Genomic DNA, 17,273 nt, shown 5'->3' on the forward strand with positions numbered 1-17,273 from the left:
CTGCCACTCTGATCCTGCCTCCAGTGGTACCAGGGGAACCTCTGGTGCCGTTGATTGTCCACCTGCCTTTGTGAGCACTCTCAGTGCTCGTGAACAAGGTGGCGTGTCAGGTGGAAATCCTGTCAAGTATTCGGTTGTGCCCATTGGGCTGCCAGTCCGGATGGGCAAAGCATGACTTGTGTCAAAGACATGGGCAGGTGGAAGGAGAGGTATCAATTGCCTACGTGTGCCTTTGTCACTGGGATTCCTCCTAGTTTACCAGACGTGTCCAGCAAGGTGTCACTGGAGTGCAATTGCCTACATTTGCTATTGTTAGAAATATGCTCCTTAAGGCACAGGGGTATGAAGGAGAGAAGTAAGATTGCAAAAGAAGAGCCAGGCCCATCGCTACCAAGAGCAATAATTACTTTGCGAGATATTCCAAAATCCAAGAGCAGATGTGCCGTGACTGGAAAGGGGATTTCTAAAAGAATGTGAGCAAGCACAGAGTTCGAGTGATGATGCTGGCCTTGAGGCACTGAAGTCCAGCCTGAAGTTTCATCGTAAGGAGAAGAACCCCAGTCACCAGGACCATGTTATATCAAGGCTCCAGAGTCACAGGCTGAGTGGTGAGAAACTCATCACCACAGGCTGTATCATCAGGATGTGCCTAAGTGTCCAATTCTCTGGAAATATTTTGAACAGCAATACAGTCACTTGAAAGGAATACGAATGGTAGAGTGGGTGCGACGAGAAATGGGAAACAAAATGGTAGCATCAGTGGAAGTTAAAAAAGATGCTATTTTCTGTAATGGTCAGTGTTTTGCATGCAAGGTGAGCTATTTGTAAACATCTGCATCCAAAGCATGCTCTGTGCCTGGGGCGGACAAGGCCAGTATAAAAGCCAGTCCAGCACCAGGCTCCCTCATCCACTTCTCTTGCCTTCTCCTCCTTGGTGAACAAGGTGAGCTGCAGTGGCCTTCTCCCCAGTCTTGACGTTCTCTGCTTCTCCTCTTACTCTTAGCCTCCACTTACTTGGTACATCCTTGCAGACTCAGGTGGGAGCTTTGCTCCTTTGTGGTGCTCCCCCCTGCTTTGTTCTGCTTGCCAGTGTCAGGGGAGGTGGGAAGGGGCCCTGGGCTGACTCTGATGGGGCTCCTGGGGATCCGGGCTGCAAAGCCTCTCTATGTCCCTGCACTACCTGTCTCTGCTTCTCAGCCACTTCCTCCTCTCATGGGAAACGTGCCACCAGGCTGCTGCTCACCGTAACAGTGTTTTGCTGTCCCCTCTCCAGGTCCACCTCCATCCCACAGCCATGTCCTGCTACGATCTGTGCCGTCCCTGTGGCCCGGTCCCCCTGGCCAACAGCTGCAACCAGGCCTCTGTGCTCCAGAGCCAGGACTCCCGCGTGGTGATCCAGCCCTCTCCCGTGGTGGTCACCCTGCCCGGACCCATCCTCAGCTCCTTCCCCCAGAACACCGCTGTGGGCTCCAGCACCTCCGCTGCTGTTGGCAGCATCCTGAGTGAGGAGGGAGTGCCCATCTCCTCCGGTGGCTTTGGCATCTCTGGCCTGGGCAGCCGCTTCTCCGGCAGGAGGTACCTGCCCTGCTAAGGATGAGGTGGAATTCCCATGAGCCCATTGCCCAGGAAGCCCAAAGCCAGCCGCAGGACTGAGGACACAACTGCTGGGCGGTGATTCCAGTTGGGTTGAGCAACTTTGCTGGCTATTCCTGCCAGGGAATACGACCAGCAGATGTCTTCTTCTTCTGCTTCCTTCCCAACCTCATGAGTTCACCTTGAGTCCTGCTGTCCTGTGCCTTGGGTTCATCCTGAAGCAAGTGGAGATGGCCCTGCTTCTTCTCCCTCTAAACGTATGAATGAGGAAGACCTGTTTCCCATTCAGGTGGAAATGTGTTTGAGGGCCAGCTGCCCCCATAGCAGCTGGACCGGATCCATTCCATCATGCATTGCTTCATTTCTATCTTTAGACTCAATAAAGTTTATGCTGCATTGTAATCTCAGTCTCCTTGTGTTCCTTCCATGTTGGGATGACTGGTTCACTGTCTAGAGGTTGATGTGATGTTTTGTGTTGGAGGAGAGTGGGTACTTGCAGACCTAATTGGACCTCCTTTCCACACAGCGTGGTAGGTTACCGTCAAGGCAGAAGAGCATTATAGGGGAACTGTTTAGGTGAATGAGTATATAGTTAGGCAAGGTATGCCAAGGGCGTCCGGGTGCACTCTCAAAGTTATACATATACGTAAGGAAGTAAGGTTTCCACTGTCAATTTCAGTTGATGAAGCAAACATTTTAACTGCCGGGCTGTATTTTAGCATTAAAATTTTTTGCCAGTGCTCAAAGAGGCCAAGTTCTGATTGGATGTTACACTCAAAGAGTATTCTTCTGCTCGACCCTCCTCCAAGAACATCTGCCCAACTCTCAAGGTGGAAAGAGTCTCAAAGAAGTCAAAGAGAGGCCAACACTGCTGAAATCCAAGCCCTACTTTGATTTGTTACTACATGTATGGGTTGAGCATGGGTGTGTATAGTGGTTATGAGTGCAAGCTGGAAACGAAGAGGCTATCTTCTGGCAACTGAGGAACTGGGCAGCATCTGTGATATCTCCTGAGGCCACTGCAGAGTGCAGGAATGGAGCAGGATGGTCTTCTCCGGTGGTGCAATCCGGTGGTCAAATGCATAGCTTATCGTGAAGTAGTTTCAAGCACATCACTGCGTCCTGAAGGGAAGTGGGTCTGGAGCTGCCCCGCAGGACTCCTCCAAAATTCCCCTTCAGATGCTGAGCAGACTGTGCTGGGGCAGGTCCCAAACCACGCTTACTTTTGTCCCTCCACGCAGGCCTCAAGCTGGGGAGGGTGAGGCAGTGGTACACCACCAACTTTGGTCTTAGTCCTCCTCCCATACTCCTGTCCTCCACAGCCTCTGCTTTGCTCCTGCCACTCTGATCCTGCCTCCAGTGGTACCAGGGGAACCTCTGGTGCCGTTGATTGTCCACCTGCCTTTGTGAGCACTCTCAGTGCTCGTGAACAAGGTGGCGTGTCAGGTGGAAATCCTGTCAAGTATTCGGTTGTGCCCATTGGGCTGCCAGTCCGGATGGGCAAAGCATGACTTGTGTCAAAGACATGGGCAGGTGGAAGGAGAGGTATCAATTGCCTACGTGTGCCTTTGTCACTGGGATTCCTCCTAGTTTACCAGACGTGTCCAGCAAGGTGTCACTGGAGTGCAATTGCCTACATTTGCTATTGTTAGAAATATGCTCCTTAAGGCACAGGGGTATGAAGGAGAGAAGTAAGATTGCAAAAGAAGAGCCAGGCCCATCGCTACCAAGAGCAATAATTACTTTGCGAGATATTCCAAAATCCAAGAGCAGATGTGCCGTGACTGGAAAGGGGATTTCTAAAAGAATGTGAGCAAGCACAGAGTTCGAGTGATGATGCTGGCCTTGAGGCACTGAAGTCCAGCCTGAAGTTTCATCGTAAGGAGAAGAACCCCAGTCACCAGGACCATGTTATATCAAGGCTCCAGAGTCACAGGCTGAGTGGTGAGAAACTCATCACCACAGGCTGTATCATCAGGATGTGCCTAAGTGTCCAATTCTCTGGAAATATTTTGAACAGCAATACAGTCACTTGAAAGGAATACGAATGGTAGAGTGGGTGCGACGAGAAATGGGAAACAAAATGGTAGCATCAGTGGAAGTTAAAAAAGATGCTATTTTCTGTAATGGTCAGTGTTTTGCATGCAAGGTGAGCTATTTGTAAACATCTGCATCCAAAGCATGCTCTGTGCCTGGGGCGGACAAGGCCAGTATAAAAGCCAGTCCAGCACCAGGCTCCCTCATCCACTTCTCTTGCCTTCTCCTCCTTGGTGAACAAGGTGAGCTGCAGTGGCCTTCTCCCCAGTCTTGACGTTCTCTGCTTCTCCTCTTACTCTTAGCCTCCACTTACTTGGTACATCCTTGCAGACTCAGGTGGGAGCTGTGCTCCCCCCTGCTTTGTTCTGCTTGCCAGTGTCAGGGGAGGTGGGAAGGGGCCCTGGGCTGACTCTGATGGGGCTCCGGGGGATCCGGGCTGCAAAGCCTCTCTATGTCCCTGCACTACCTGTCCCTGCTTTTCAGCCACTTCCTCCTCTCATGGGAAACGTGCCACCAGGCTGCTGCTCACCGTAACAGTGTTTTGCTGTCCCCTCTCCAGGTCCACCTCCATCCCACAGCCATGTCCTGCTACGATCTGTGCCGTCCCTGTGGCCCGGTCCCCCTGGCCAACAGCTGCAACCAGGCCTCTGTGCTCCAGAGCCGGGACTCCCGCGTGGTGATCCAGCCCTCTCCCGTGGTGGTCACCCTGCCCGGACCCATCCTCAGCTCCTTCCCCCAGAACACCGCTGTGGGCTCCAGCATCTCCGCTGCTGTTGGCAGCATCCTGAGTGAGGAGGGAGTGCCCATCTCCTCCGGTGGCTTTGGCATCTCTGGCCTGGGCAGCCGCTTCTCCGGCAGGAGGTACCTGCCCTGCTAAGGATGAGGTGGAATTCCCATGAGCCCATTGCCCAGGAAGCCCAAAGCCAGCCGCAGGACTGAGGACACAACTGCTGGGCGGTGATTCCAGTTGGGTTGAGCAACTTTGCTGGCTATTCCTGCCAGGGAATACGACCAGCAGATGTCTTCTTCTTCTGCTTTCTTCCCAACCTCATGAGTTCACCTTGAGTCCTGCTGTCCTGTGCCTTGGGTTCATCCTGAAGCAAGTGGAGATGGCCCTGCTTCTTCTCCCTCTAAACGTATGGATGAGGAAGACCTGTTTCCCATTCAGGTGGAAATGTGTTTGAGGGCCAGCTGCCCCCATAGCAGCTGGACCGGATCCATTCCATCATGCATTGCTTCATTTCTATCTTTAGACTCAATAAAGTTTATGCTGCATTGTAATCTCAGTCTCCTTGTGTTCCTTCCATGTTGGGATGACTGGTTCACCTGTCTAGAGGTTGATGTGATGTTTTGTGTTGGAGGAGAGTGGGTACTTGCAGACCTAATGGACCTCCTTTCCACACAGCGTGGTAGGTTACCGTCAAGGCAGAAGAGCATTATAGGGGAACTGTTTAGGTGAATGAGTATATAGTTAGGCAAGGTATGCCAAGGGCGTCCGGGTGCACTCTCAAAGTTATACATATACGTAAGGAAGTAAGGTTTCCACTGTCAATTTCAGTTGATGAAGCAAACATTTTAACTGCCGGGCTGTATTTTAGCATTAAATTTTTTTGCCAGTGCTCAAAGAGGCCAAGTTCTGATTGGATGTTACACTCAAAGAGTATTCTTCTGCTCGACCCTCCTCCAAGAACATCTGCCCAACTCTCAAGGTGGAAAGAGTCTCAAAGAAGTCAAAGAGAGGCCAACACTGCTGAAATCCAAGCCCTACTTTGATTTGTTACTACATGTATGGGTTGAGCATGGGTGTGTATAGTGGTTATGAGTGCAAGCTGGAAACGAAGAGGCTATCTTCTGGCAACTGAGGAACTGGGCAGCATCTGTGATATCTCCTGAGGCCACTGCAGAGTGCAGGAATGGAGCAGGATGGTCTTCTCCGGTGGTGCAATCCGGTGGTCAAATGCATAGCTTATCGTGAAGTAGTTTCAAGCACATCACTGTGTCCTGAAGGGAAGTGGGTCTGGAGCTGCCCCTCAGGACTCCTCCAAAATTCCCCTTCAGATGCTGAGCAGACTGTGCTGGGGCAGGTCCCAAACCACGCTTACTTTTGTCCCTCCACGCAGGCCTCAAGCTGGGGAGGGTGAGGCAGTGGTACACCACCAACTTTGGTCTTAGTCCTCCTCCCATACTCCTGTCCTCCACAGCCTCTGCTTTGCTCCTGCCACTCTGATCCTGCCTCCAGTGGTACCAGGGGAACCTCTGGTGCCGTTGATTGTCCACCTGCCTTTGTGAGCACTCTCAGTGCTCGTGAACAAGGTGGCGTGTCAGGTGGAAATCCTGTCAAGTATTCGGTTGTGCCCATTGGGCTGCCAGTCCGGATGGGCAAAGCACGACTTGTGTCAAAGACATGGGCAGGTGGAAGGAGAGGTATCAATTGCCTACGTGTGCCTTTGTCACTGGGATTCCTCCTAGTTTACCAGACGTGTCCAGCAAGGTGTCAGTGGAGTGCAATCGCCTACATTTGCTATTGTTAGAAGTATGCTCCTTAAGGCACAGGGGTATGAAGGAGAGAAGTAAGATTGCAAAAGAAGAGCCAGGCCCATCGCTACCAAGAGCAATAATTACTTTGCGAGATATTCCAAAATCCAAGAGCAGATGTGCCGTGACTGGAAAGGGGATTTCTAAAAGAATGTGAGCAAGCACAGAGTTCGAGTGATGATGCTGGCCTTGAGGCACTGAAGTCCAGCCTGAAGTTTCATCGTAAGGAGAAGAACCCCAGTCACCAGGACCATGTTATATCAAGGCTCCAGAGTCACAGGCTGAGTGGTGAGAAACTCATCACTACAGGCTGTATCATCAGGATGTGCCTACGTGTCCAATTCTCTGGAAATATTTTGAACAGCAATACAGTCACTTGAAAGGAATACGAATGGTAGAGTGGGTGCGACGAGAAATGGGAAACAAAATGGTAGCATCAGTGGAAGTTAAAAAAGATGCTATTTTCTGTAATGGTCAGTGTTTTGCATGCAAGGTGAGCTATTTGTAAACATCTGCATCCAAAGCATGCTCTGTGCCTGGGGCGGACAAGGCCAGTATAAAAGCCAGTCCAGCACCAGGCTCCCTCATCCACTTCTCTTGCCTTCTCCTCCTTGGTGAACAAGGTGAGCTGCAGTGGCTTTCTCCCCAGTCTCGACGTTCTCTGCTTCTCCTCTTATTCTTAGCCTCCACTTACTTGGTACATCCTTGCAGACTCAGGTGGGAGCTTTGTTCTGCTTGCCAGTGTCAGGGGAGGTGGGAAGAGGCCTTGGGCTGACTCTGATGGGGCTCCGGGGGATCCGGGCTGCAAAGCCTCTCTATGTCCCTGCACTACCTGTCCCTGCTTCTCAGCCACTTCCTCCTCTCATGGGATACGTGCCACCAGGCTGTTGCTCACCGTAACAGTGTTTTGCTGTCCCCTCTCCAGTTCCACCTCCATCCCACAGCCATGTCCTGCTACGATCTGTGCCGTCCCTGTGGCCCGACCCCCCTGGCCAACAGCTGCAACGAGCCCTGTGTGCGCCAGTGCCAGGACTCCCGCGTGGTGATCCAGCCCTCTCCCGTGGTGGTCACCCTGCCCGGACCCATCCTCAGCTCCTTCCCCCAGAACACCGCTGTGGGCTCCAGCACCTCCGCTGCTGTTGGCAGCATCCTGAGTGAGGAGGGAGTGCCCATCTCCTCTGGTGGCTTTGGCATCTCTGGTCTGGGCAGCCGCTTCTCCGGCAGGAGTTGCCTGCCTTGATAAGGATCACATGGATGTCCCGTGAGCCCACTGCCCAGGAAGCCATAAACCGGACGTCAGGACTGAGGACACTACTGCTGGGCTGTGGTTGCAGATGGGCTGAGCAGCCTTGCACTCTCTGGGAAAGCACAGGGTGTATCCTGCATGCCGCCTTGACTGTCTGGAAATGCTGCCTCCGGAAGTCTTCTCCTTCTCCCTCTCTCTACTAATCATCATGAGGACATATTGTCTCCTGCTGTCCTGTGCCTTGGGTTCATCCTGAAGCAAGTGGAGATGGCCCTGCTTCTTCTCCCTCTTGTCTTCTGAGGGAGAAGCAGCTGAATCCCATGGTGGTGATGAGCTGTCAATGTGCTAGCTTCCTTCATAGAAGCATCGGCAAGATGAATTCTCATGCACTCTTTTGATTTCTTCTGTTGTCTCAATAAATTTTATGCTGCATTGTAATCTCATTCTTTCTGTGTTCCTTCCTTGTTGGGATGCCCAAGCATACTCTCTGTGGGAAATGGAATATCTTGGAGTGTAAAGACAATTTCCTGGAATCACAGAAACAAAACAATGGGGTTGTAAGGGACCTCAGGGGGCCCTCTAGTCCAACCCCTCTGCTAAAACAGGTTCCCTGGAACTGTCAGCACAGAAAACATCCAGGTAGGTCTGGAACATGTTCAGCGAAGGACAGACCAGCAGCTGTCTGGGCAGCTATTTCCAGCGCACTGACAGTCCCACTTCAGTGGGAGTTCTGCTCCCACTCCTTCCTTCTATGCCCACTGCTCTATTTCTGAAATATTGAGGAATACAAGATTTGTGCAGAGACACTGCTTGTATGTGTGCAGATCCAACATGCTGCAAGCACAGAGATATAGTGAGTCAGTATATGACAATGGCACACACGAGAAAGAAAGAAATAAATTCTCCTGGCTACAAGCATTGTACATATTTGGTCTTCTGCTGCAATCTGGAAGATCACCAGTATCAGAGAGGTGTGTGTGTGGCTGGCGTGTTGCATTGTCTCCCACTCTACTACAAGTGATGATATTTGTACCCAGAGGAAGTCCTCCCTTCCTTTTCTGTGGCAGATGAAGATGGTGTTTTATGTTCCAGGAGCGTGGCAGATGTCTTCCTCAGCCATATCAGTGCTGTGAGAGCTGCCAAAGGGCTCTCCTCATGCTCACCTGGGGTCTCCCACCACATCCACTAACTCAGGCCCATTGACCCAAGGCCTGTATTACACGTCTGCCATCAGCCCTCAGCCTTCTCTTCAGCTCAAGGACACCAGTCTGGTGCTGTTGTTCTGGGACAGGTCAGTTTATTCTTGATAATTGCCCCCTTGGGCTAGATGAACAGTTGCCCAATGCTTTCCCAGCTCCCTCTTGGGTCAGTCTGTATTATTTTGGCACTGCTCAGGAGTGCTGGCCATGTTACTGTCACAGCACCAGAACATGAGCTGTGCCCTGACTTCCTGGCCTGGCATCAGTGCTGCCATAGCTCTGCAAACTTGACTGTTTAAATGGTCTCTGATGAACCTGTCTGGCATTTCTGCATCTCCCTTGCTCAGGCACTGTGCAATGAGTTCTACTGGTGGTGTGGCTCCTGGTTTCCATTCTCTTCATCTTCCTAAATGAGACATTTGGTTGTGCCTCCATGATGAGAGACATATCAGTGCCTGGTGGAGTCCCAGCATAATTGCAGAGGGCATTTTATCACTGCAGTGGGCTGTGGCCTGGCTGGAGCCTGAGGTGTGTATGTCGAGTATCACACTCTGGGCGCCTGCTGCCTCAGGCCAACACTGCGTAGAGTTTGGTGCATGTCCTCATGGAGGCCGTGACTCCTCCCACTGTCCCATCTTCCCATGCTGGCACTCCCAGATCTCACTTGTTTCTGGACAAGTGTGTTTGCAGCTGGAAATGTTGTTGTGTGTTATTGGTGTGTGCTGTTGTGTCAGGATGTAAGGGAAAACCAGAATTCAATGCATGGGCTTGGGGGTGGTGGAGAAACGCTCAATTTTAGCTCAGTCTTTGTGTTTGATTGTGGCAGACATCGCAGTTTACAAGGAGTGGTCGACTAATACATGTTTGTGAGAGTGCAGTGTCCTTTGCCGTAAAATGTTCCTACTGTGGTGTCAGGGAGCCTCTCTCAGCTGCTGATCAAGGAGAGAGGAAAGACAATGAAGCTTAAAGTCATAGACTCATGGAAATGCTCAGGCTAGAAAAGACCTTCAAGATCAAGTAGTCAAGCTGCAGCCCAACCACACAACACTAACTCTTAGGTCTCCTGAGAGCAGTGCTTGATGCACTAGAATGGCTGGAGCCAGAAAGCAAAGCATCCATCCTTGGACCGCTTCCAGCTGAGGCAGCCTGAGCACATACATGGGTGAAGCAAAGGCCATGATGCTCATTCCATATGAGCCCTGCAAGAAGCTTGACCTTTAAGGCTGTGCTTGCAAGGAAATGAGGACCTATACGTTAAATCAAAATTTTAAAGCAAGTTGCAGGGAAATGAGAAGCTGTCACCAGCTGAGAGCACTGGCCATCTCCATCCCCATGCCTTCATCTTCTCCCCGCGCTTCTGAGTTCCTTCCTCAGAAATGCTTAGGCCTCTAATTCTGTCACTTGAAAGGAGCTTGTGTGGCAAAATGGATTTGTCATGAACTGGGAAATGAAAAGGGAGCATTGTAGGGAAGAGAAATAAGGCATCAATTTCTATAATTGTGTTGTTTTGCATACAGATGGGCTTGCCCTTCTACAGCTACTTACGCATGGGTTGCCTCTGGGCCTGAGGCAGTCCAGCTTGGTATAAAAGCCAGTCCAGCACCAGGCTCCCTCATCCACTTCTCTTGCCTTCTCCTCCTTGGTGAACAAGGTGAGCTGCAGTGGCCTTCTTCTCACCCTCCTCTTTCTCTGCTTCTCCCCTTGCTCTTCTGTTTTCCAAAGTGCCTTTCCTTCTATGCAAGCCTTGGTGTGAGCCTTGCTCCTCGATGGTGTCCCCACCAACTCTGTTCTGCTTGCCAGTGAGGGAGGAGGTGGGGGGAAGGCCTTGGTTGACTCAGGTGGGCTTCTAGGGGATCTGGGTTGCTAAGACACTCTCTCACCTTGCATTACCTGTCCCTGCTCCCCAGTCTGTGTCTCCTCCCTTTGTGAGCAGGACACTAGGCAGCTGCTCACACCATGTGTGTTTTGCTGTCCCCTCTCCAGGTCCACCTCCATCCCACAGCCATGTCCTGCTACGATCTGTGCCGTCCCTGTGGCCCGACCCCCCTGGCCAACAGCTGCAACGAGCCCTGTGTGCGCCAGTGCCAGGACTCCCGCGTGGTGATCCAGCCCTCTCCCGTGGTGGTCACCCTGCCCGGACCCATCCTCAGCTCCTTCCCCCAGAACACCGCTGTGGGCTCCAGCACCTCCGCTGCTGTTGGCAGCATCCTGAGTGAGGAGGGAGTGCCCATCTCCTCCGGTGGCTTTGGCATCTCTGGCCTGGGCAGCCGCTTCTCCGGCAGGAGGTGCCTGCCTTGATAAGGATCAGATGGATGTCCCGTGAGCCCACTGCCCAGGAAGCCCAAAGGCAGACGCAGGACTGAGGACAGAGCTGATGGCCAGCATTTCCAGATATGCTGAGCATCTTCCATGCCCTCCTGTAAAGCGGGAGGGATTCTATGTTGCCAGCTTTTGCATTCTGGATGCATGACCAGCAGATATCTTCTTTTCCCACTTTCTTGTCATCATCACACATCCCTGTTGTCTCCTGCTGTCTTGTGCCTCGGGTTCATCCTGAAGCAAGTTGTGATGGCCCTGCTTCTTTCCTCTCTCACCATGTGATGGAGTAAGATGTGCATCCCTTTATGCTGATGGTGTGTCTGAGTACCAGCTGCCCTCATAGCAGCCTGGGCCGGATTCCTTTCACAATACATTGCCTTGTTTCTACCTTCATTCTCAATAAATGCTATGCTGCATTCAAATCTTAGTCTCTTTGTGTAACGTGCTTGTTGAGAAGCTCAGCGACATTCCTCAAAGTGAAATGGGAGATCTTGGGTTGTGAAGCTCAGCTCTGCTCCCAGTACTTCACCTGGTTTTGTAGGACCCCTGACCAGCATGTCTGAATTAAAGGCATTCCACAAGTCATTGACTGACCGGTGTGAACTTGGGAAGAAAAATTCTTCTGGTTGCAAGCGTTGTGCCATCTGGCCTTTTGGTCCACGTATGCTACGTCACCAGCATCAGAGAGGGACACGGGGCGGTTTGAGTGTGGAGTGGCCTGTGCTATTTTGTCTCACGTCAGCAGATGTGATGGTTGCTCTTGCCACAGGGAGTTCAGGAGAAAGCAAGGTACAGAGCTCTAGTTCGTATATGTTCTAGCCCACCTTACATGAGGCATTTGTCTGTGCCTCCCAGTGCTGTTGGAGGCAGAGTGAACGGCAGCTCTGCAGCTGCGCCGTGGGCTGTGGGAAGCCCTGCAATGCCTGCCACCTGTTGTGAAGCCATTGTGAGCTGAGAGTAGGAGGAAAATGTACATAAAATACGGTTTCTGGGATGGAGGGCAATCCACGCACCTCATGGACGTGGGTGGCAGGGTGCTGTAGGGCACCAGAAACATTTGGGCAGATCCTGAGAAACAAGGACATATTTTTCACTCTTGAAATTAACAAAAGCTTCTGTTGAGGACAATGGAAATCCTCCCTTCCTTTTCGGTGGCAGATGAAGATAGTGTTTTATGTCCCAGGAGCGTGGCCGATGTCTTCTTCAGGCATATCAGTGGTCTGAGCGCTGCCAAAGGCTCTCCTCTCACTCAACTCGGGTCTCCCACCACACGCACTGACTCCGGCACATTGACCCAGGGCTTTTATCACACCTCTGCCAGCAGTCTTAGGCCTTCTCTTCAGCTCAGGGACGCCAGTGCGGTTCTGCTGCTGTTGGACAGGTCGTTTTATTCTTGAGAATTTTTCCTGTGGACTGGATGCACTGTTGCCCGGTGCTTTCCCAGCTCCCTCTTGGGTCAGTCTGTATTATTTTGGCTCTGCTCAGGAGTGCTGGCCATGTTACTGTCACAGCACCGGAACATGAGCTGTGCCCTGACTTCCTGGCCTGGCATCAGTGCTGCCATAGCTCTGCAAACTTGAATGTTGAGCTGGTCTTTGGTGGACCTGTCTGGCATTTCTGCATCTCCCTTGCTCAGGCACTGTGTAATGAGTTCTACTGGTGGTGTGGCTCCTGGTTTCCATTCTCTTCATCTTCCTAAATGAGACATTTGGTTGCGCCCCCATGATGAGAGACATATCAGTGCCTGGTGGAGTCCCAGCATAATTGCAGAGGGCATTTTATCACTGCAGTGGGCTGTGGCCTGGCTGGAGCCCGAGGTGTGTATGTTGGGTATTGCCTGTTGGGCAGTCACTCCCTCAGGATGCTTGTCACCTCAGGCCAAGACTGCATAGAGCTTGAAGTCCTCCTTGGGCACATAGGTTTGGAACAACCTGACTCCTGCTGCTGTCCCTGCTGCCCTTCATGGCACTCCCAGACCACCATCATTTCTGGGCAAGAGTGTTTCCAGTGTAACTTGGAAATGTTGTGTGGTTTTTTGTGTGTGCTGCTGTGTCAGGATGTAAAGGCAAAGGAGGATGCAAAACATGGACATGGCGGTGGTGGAGAACCAGTCAATTTTCTTCTTAGTCTTTCTGTTTGATTGCGGCAGGCATTGCAATTTATGATCAGTGATCAACTTATGTCTGAGTATGTGCGAGCAATGTCCTTTTTTGTGAAACACATCCTTTCTGGGGTCAGTGGGCATCTCACAGCTGGAGACAGAGGGGAGAGGAATAATAGTGAGGCTTCGGTCTCCTGAGAGCAGTGCTAGATGTCGTAGAATAGCTAGAGTCAGAAAGCAGAGCATCCATGCTCGGACTGCTTCCAGCTGAGGCAGCCTGAGCATGCAGATGGGAGAAGCAAAGGCTGTGTTGATCGTTTCATATGAGCCGCGTTGGAAATTCAACCTTCTGCTCCATGCCTTTATGGAAATGATACCAAACGCATTTGTGCTAAAAATTAAAGCAAGCTGCAACGGAATGAGAAGCTGTCACCAGCATTGGCCATCTCCATCCCCATGCCTTCATCTTCTCCCGGTGCTTCTGAGTTCCTTCCTCAGAAATGCTTAGGCCTCTAATTCTGTCACTTGAAAGGAGCTTGTGTGGCAAAATGGATTTGTCATGAACTGGGAAATGAAAAGGGAGCGTTGTAGGGAAGAGAAATAAGGCATCAATTTCTATAATTGTGTTGTTTTGCATACAGATGGGCTTGCCCTTCTACAGCTACTTACGCATGGGTTGCCTCTGGGCCTGAGGCGGTCCAGCTTGGTATAAAAGCCAGTCCAGCACCAGGCTCCCTCATCCACTTCTCTTGCCTTCTCCTCCTTGGTGAACAAGGTGAGCTGCAGTGGCCTTCTTCTCACCCTCCTCTTTCTCTGCTTCTCCTCTTGCTCTTCTGTTTCCAAAGTGCCTTTCCTTCTATGCAAGCCTTGGTGTGAGCCTTGCTCCTCGATGGTGTCCCCACCAACTCTGTTCTGCTTGCCAGTGTGGGAGGAGGTGGGGGGAAGGCCTTGGTTGACTCAGGCGGGCTTCTAGGGGATCTGGGTTGCTGAGACATTCTCTCACCTTGCATTACCTGTCCCTGCTCCCCAGTCTGTGTCTCCTCCCTTTGTGTGCAGGACACCAGGCAGCTGCTCACACCATGTGTGTTTTGCTGTCCCCTCTCCAGGTCCACCTCCATCCCACAGCCATGTCCTGCTACGATCTGTGCCGTCCCTGTGGCCCGACCCCCCTGGCCAACAGCTGCAACGAGCCCTGTGTGCGCCAGTGCCAGGACTCCCGCGTGGTGATCCAGCCCTCTCCCGTGGTGGTCACCCTGCCCGGACCCATTCTCAGCTCCTTCCCCCAGAACACCGCTGTGGGCTCCAGCACCTCCGCTGCTGTTGGCAGCATCCTGAGTGAGGAGGGAGTGCCCATCTCCTCCGGTGGCTTTGGCATCTCTGGCCTGGGCAGCCGCTTCTCCGGCAGGAGGTGCCTGCCTTGATAAGGATCAGATGGATGTCCCGTGAGCCCACTGCCCAGGAAGCCCAAAGCCAGACGCAGGACTGAGGACAGAGCTGATGGCCAGCATTTCCAGATATGCTGAGCATCTTCCATGCCCTCCTGTAAAGCGGGAGGGATTCTATGTTGCCAGCTTTTGCATTCTGGATGCATGACCAGCAGATATCTTCTTTTCCCACTTTCTTGTCATCATCACACATCCCTGTTGTCTCCTGCTGTCTTGTGCCTCGGGTTCATCCTGAAGCAAGTTGTGATGGCCCTGCTTCTTTCCTCTCTCACCATGTGATGGAGTAAGATGTGCATCCCTTTATGCTGATGGTGTGTCTGAGTACCAGCTGCCCTCATAGCAGCCTGGGCCGGATTCCTTTCACAATACATTGCCTTGTTTCTACCTTCATTCTCAATAAATGCTATGCTGCATTCAAATCTTAGTCTCTTTGTGTAACGTGCTTGTTGAGAAGCTCAGCGACATTCCTCAAAGTGAAATGGGAGATCTTGGGTTGTGAAGCTCAGCTCTGCTCCCAGTACTTCACCTGGTTTTGTAGGACCCCTGACCAGCATGTCTGAATTAAAGGCATTCCACAAGTCATTGACTGACCGGTGTGAACTTGGGAAGAAAAATTCTTCTGGTTGCAAGCGTTGTGCCATCTGGCCTTTTGGTCCACGTATGCTACGTCACCAGCATCAGAGAGGGACACGGGGCGGTTTGAGTGTGGAGTGGCCTGTGCTATTTTGTCTCACGTCAGCAGATGTGATGGTTGCTCTTGCCACAGGGAGTTCAGGAGAAAGCAAGGTACAGAGCTCTAGTTCGTATATGTTCTAGCCCACCTTACATGAGGCATTTGTCTGTGCCTCCCAGTGCTGTTGGAGGCAGAGTGAACGGCAGCTCTGCAGCTGCGCCGTGGGCTGTGGGAAGCCCTGCAATGCCTGCCACCTGTTGTGAAGCCATTGTGAGCTGAGAGTAGGAGGAAAATGTACATAAAATACGGTTTCTGGGATGGAGGGCAATCCACGCACCTCATGGACGTGGGTGGCAGGGTGCTGTAGGGCACCAGAAACATTTGGGCAGATCCTGAGAAACAAGGACATATTTTTCACTCTTGAAATTAACAAAAGCTTCTGTTGAGGACAATGGAAATCCTCCCTTCCTTTTCGGTGGCAGATGAAGATAGTGTTTTATGTCCCAGGAGCGTGGCCGATGTCTTCTTCAGGCATATCAGTGGTCTGAGCGCTGCCAAAGGCTCTCCTCTCACTCAACTCGGGTCTCCCACCACACGCACTGACTCCGGCACATTGACCCAGGGCTTTTATCACACCTCTGCCAGCAGTCTTAGGCCTTCTCTTCAGCTCAGGGACGCCAGTGCGGTTCTGCTGCTGTTGGACAGGTCGTTTTATTCTTGAGAATTTTTCCTGTGGACTGGATGCACTGTTGCCCGGTGCTTTCCCAGCTCCCTCTTGGGTCAGTCTGTATTATTTTGGCTCTGCTCAGGAGTGCTGGCCATGTTACTGTCACAGCACCGGAACATGAGCTGTGCCCTGACTTCCTGGCCTGGCATCAGTGCTGCCATAGCTCTGCAAACTTGAATGTTGAGCTGGTCTTTGGTGGACCTGTCTGGCATTTCTGCATCTCCCTTGCTCAGGCACTGTGTAATGAGTTCTACTGGTGGTGTGGCTCCTGGTTTCCATTCTCTTCATCTTCCTAAATGAGACATTTGGTTGCGCCCCCATGATGAGAGACATATCAGTGCCTGGTGGAGTCCCAGCATAATTGCAGAGGGCATTTTATCACTGCAGTGGGCTGTGGCCTGGCTGGAGCCCGAGGTGTGTATGTTGGGTATTGCCTGTTGGGCAGTCACTCCCTCAGGATGCTTGTCACCTCAGGCCAAGACTGCATAGAGCTTGAAGTCCTCCTTGGGCACATAGGTTTGGAACAACCTGACTCCTGCTGCTGTCCCTGCTGCCCTTCATGGCACTCCCAGACCACCATCATTTCTGGGCAAGAGTGTTTCCAGTGTAACTTGGAAATGTTGTGTGGTTTTTTGTGTGTGCTGCTGTGTCAGGATGTAAAGGCAAAGGAGGATGCAAAACATGGACATGGCGGTGGTGGAGAACCAGTCAATTTTCTTCTTAGTCTTTCTGTTTGATTGCGGCAGGCATTGCAATTTATGATCAGTGATCAACTTATGTCTGAGTATGTGCGAGCAATGTCCTTTTTTGTGAAACACATCCTTTCTGGGGTCAGTGGGCATCTCACAGCTGGAGACAGAGGGGAGAGGAATAATAGTGAGGCTTCGGTCTCCTGAGAGCAGTGCTAGATGTCGTAGAATAGCTAGAGTCAGAAAGCAGAGCATCCATGCTCGGACTGCTTCCAGCTGAGGCAGCCTGAGCATGCAGATGGGAGAAGCAAAGGCTGTGTTGATCGTTTCATATGAGCCGCGTTGGAAATTCAACCTTCTGCTCCATGCCTTTATGGAAATGATACCAAACGCATTTGTGCTAAAAATTAAAGCAAGCTGCAACGGAATGAGAAGCTGTCACCAGCATTGGCCATCTCCATCCCCATGCCTTCATCTTCTCCCGGTGCTTCTGAGTTCCTTCCTCAGAAATGCTTAGGCCTCTAATTCTGTCACTTGAAAGGAGCTTGTGTGGCAAAATGGATTTGTCATGAACTGGGAAATGAAAAGGGAGCGTTGTAGGGAAGAGAAATAAGGCATCAATTTCTATAATTGTGTTGTTTTGCATACAGATGGGCTTGCCCTTCTACAGCTACTTACGCATGGGTTGCCTCTGGGCCTGAGGCGGTCC

At 51.6% G+C, this 17,273-nt stretch overlaps 5 protein-coding genes across 5 annotated transcripts; all 5 read left to right on the plus strand.

Annotated features, from left to right (window-relative positions):
• Positions 1 to 1,294: 1,294 nt before the first annotated feature.
• LOC149914368 (feather keratin 3-like) lies at positions 1,295 to 1,591 on the plus strand. The gene has a single exon (XM_090126937.1). It carries the CDS (start codon positions 1,295 to 1,297, stop codon positions 1,589 to 1,591), a length of 297 nt encoding a protein of 98 aa, XP_089983063.1.
• A 2,619-nt stretch (positions 1,592 to 4,210) lies between these two features.
• Positions 4,211 to 4,507, plus strand: LOC149914369 (feather keratin 3-like). Its single transcript, XM_090126961.1, has one exon. It carries the CDS (start codon positions 4,211 to 4,213, stop codon positions 4,505 to 4,507), a length of 297 nt encoding a protein of 98 aa, XP_089983087.1.
• A 2,219-nt stretch (positions 4,508 to 6,726) lies between these two features.
• LOC116243105 (feather keratin 2-like) lies at positions 6,727 to 7,405 on the plus strand. Its single transcript, XM_090126893.1, has 2 exons — positions 6,727 to 6,788; positions 7,092 to 7,405. The coding sequence occupies exon 2, from the start codon at positions 7,112 to 7,114 to the stop codon at positions 7,403 to 7,405; it is 294 nt and encodes a 97-aa protein (XP_089983019.1). The 5' UTR covers positions 6,727 to 6,788; positions 7,092 to 7,111.
• Positions 7,406 to 10,614: 3,209 nt separating this feature from the next.
• On the plus strand, positions 10,615 to 10,908 carry LOC149914370 (feather keratin 2). Its single transcript, XM_090126844.1, has one exon. It carries the CDS (start codon positions 10,615 to 10,617, stop codon positions 10,906 to 10,908), a length of 294 nt encoding a protein of 97 aa, XP_089982970.1.
• Positions 10,909 to 14,157: 3,249 nt separating this feature from the next.
• Positions 14,158 to 14,451, plus strand: LOC149914371 (feather keratin 2). The gene has a single exon (XM_090126848.1). The coding sequence runs from the start codon at positions 14,158 to 14,160 to the stop codon at positions 14,449 to 14,451; it is 294 nt and encodes a 97-aa protein (XP_089982974.1).
• The last annotated feature ends 2,822 nt before the right edge of the window (positions 14,452 to 17,273 follow it).

This window comes from Phasianus colchicus, chromosome 30 (assembly GCF_987193195.1).
Source record: "Phasianus colchicus chromosome 30, bPhaCol1.hap1.1, whole genome shotgun sequence".
NCBI lineage: Eukaryota > Metazoa > Chordata > Aves > Galliformes > Phasianidae > Phasianus > Phasianus colchicus.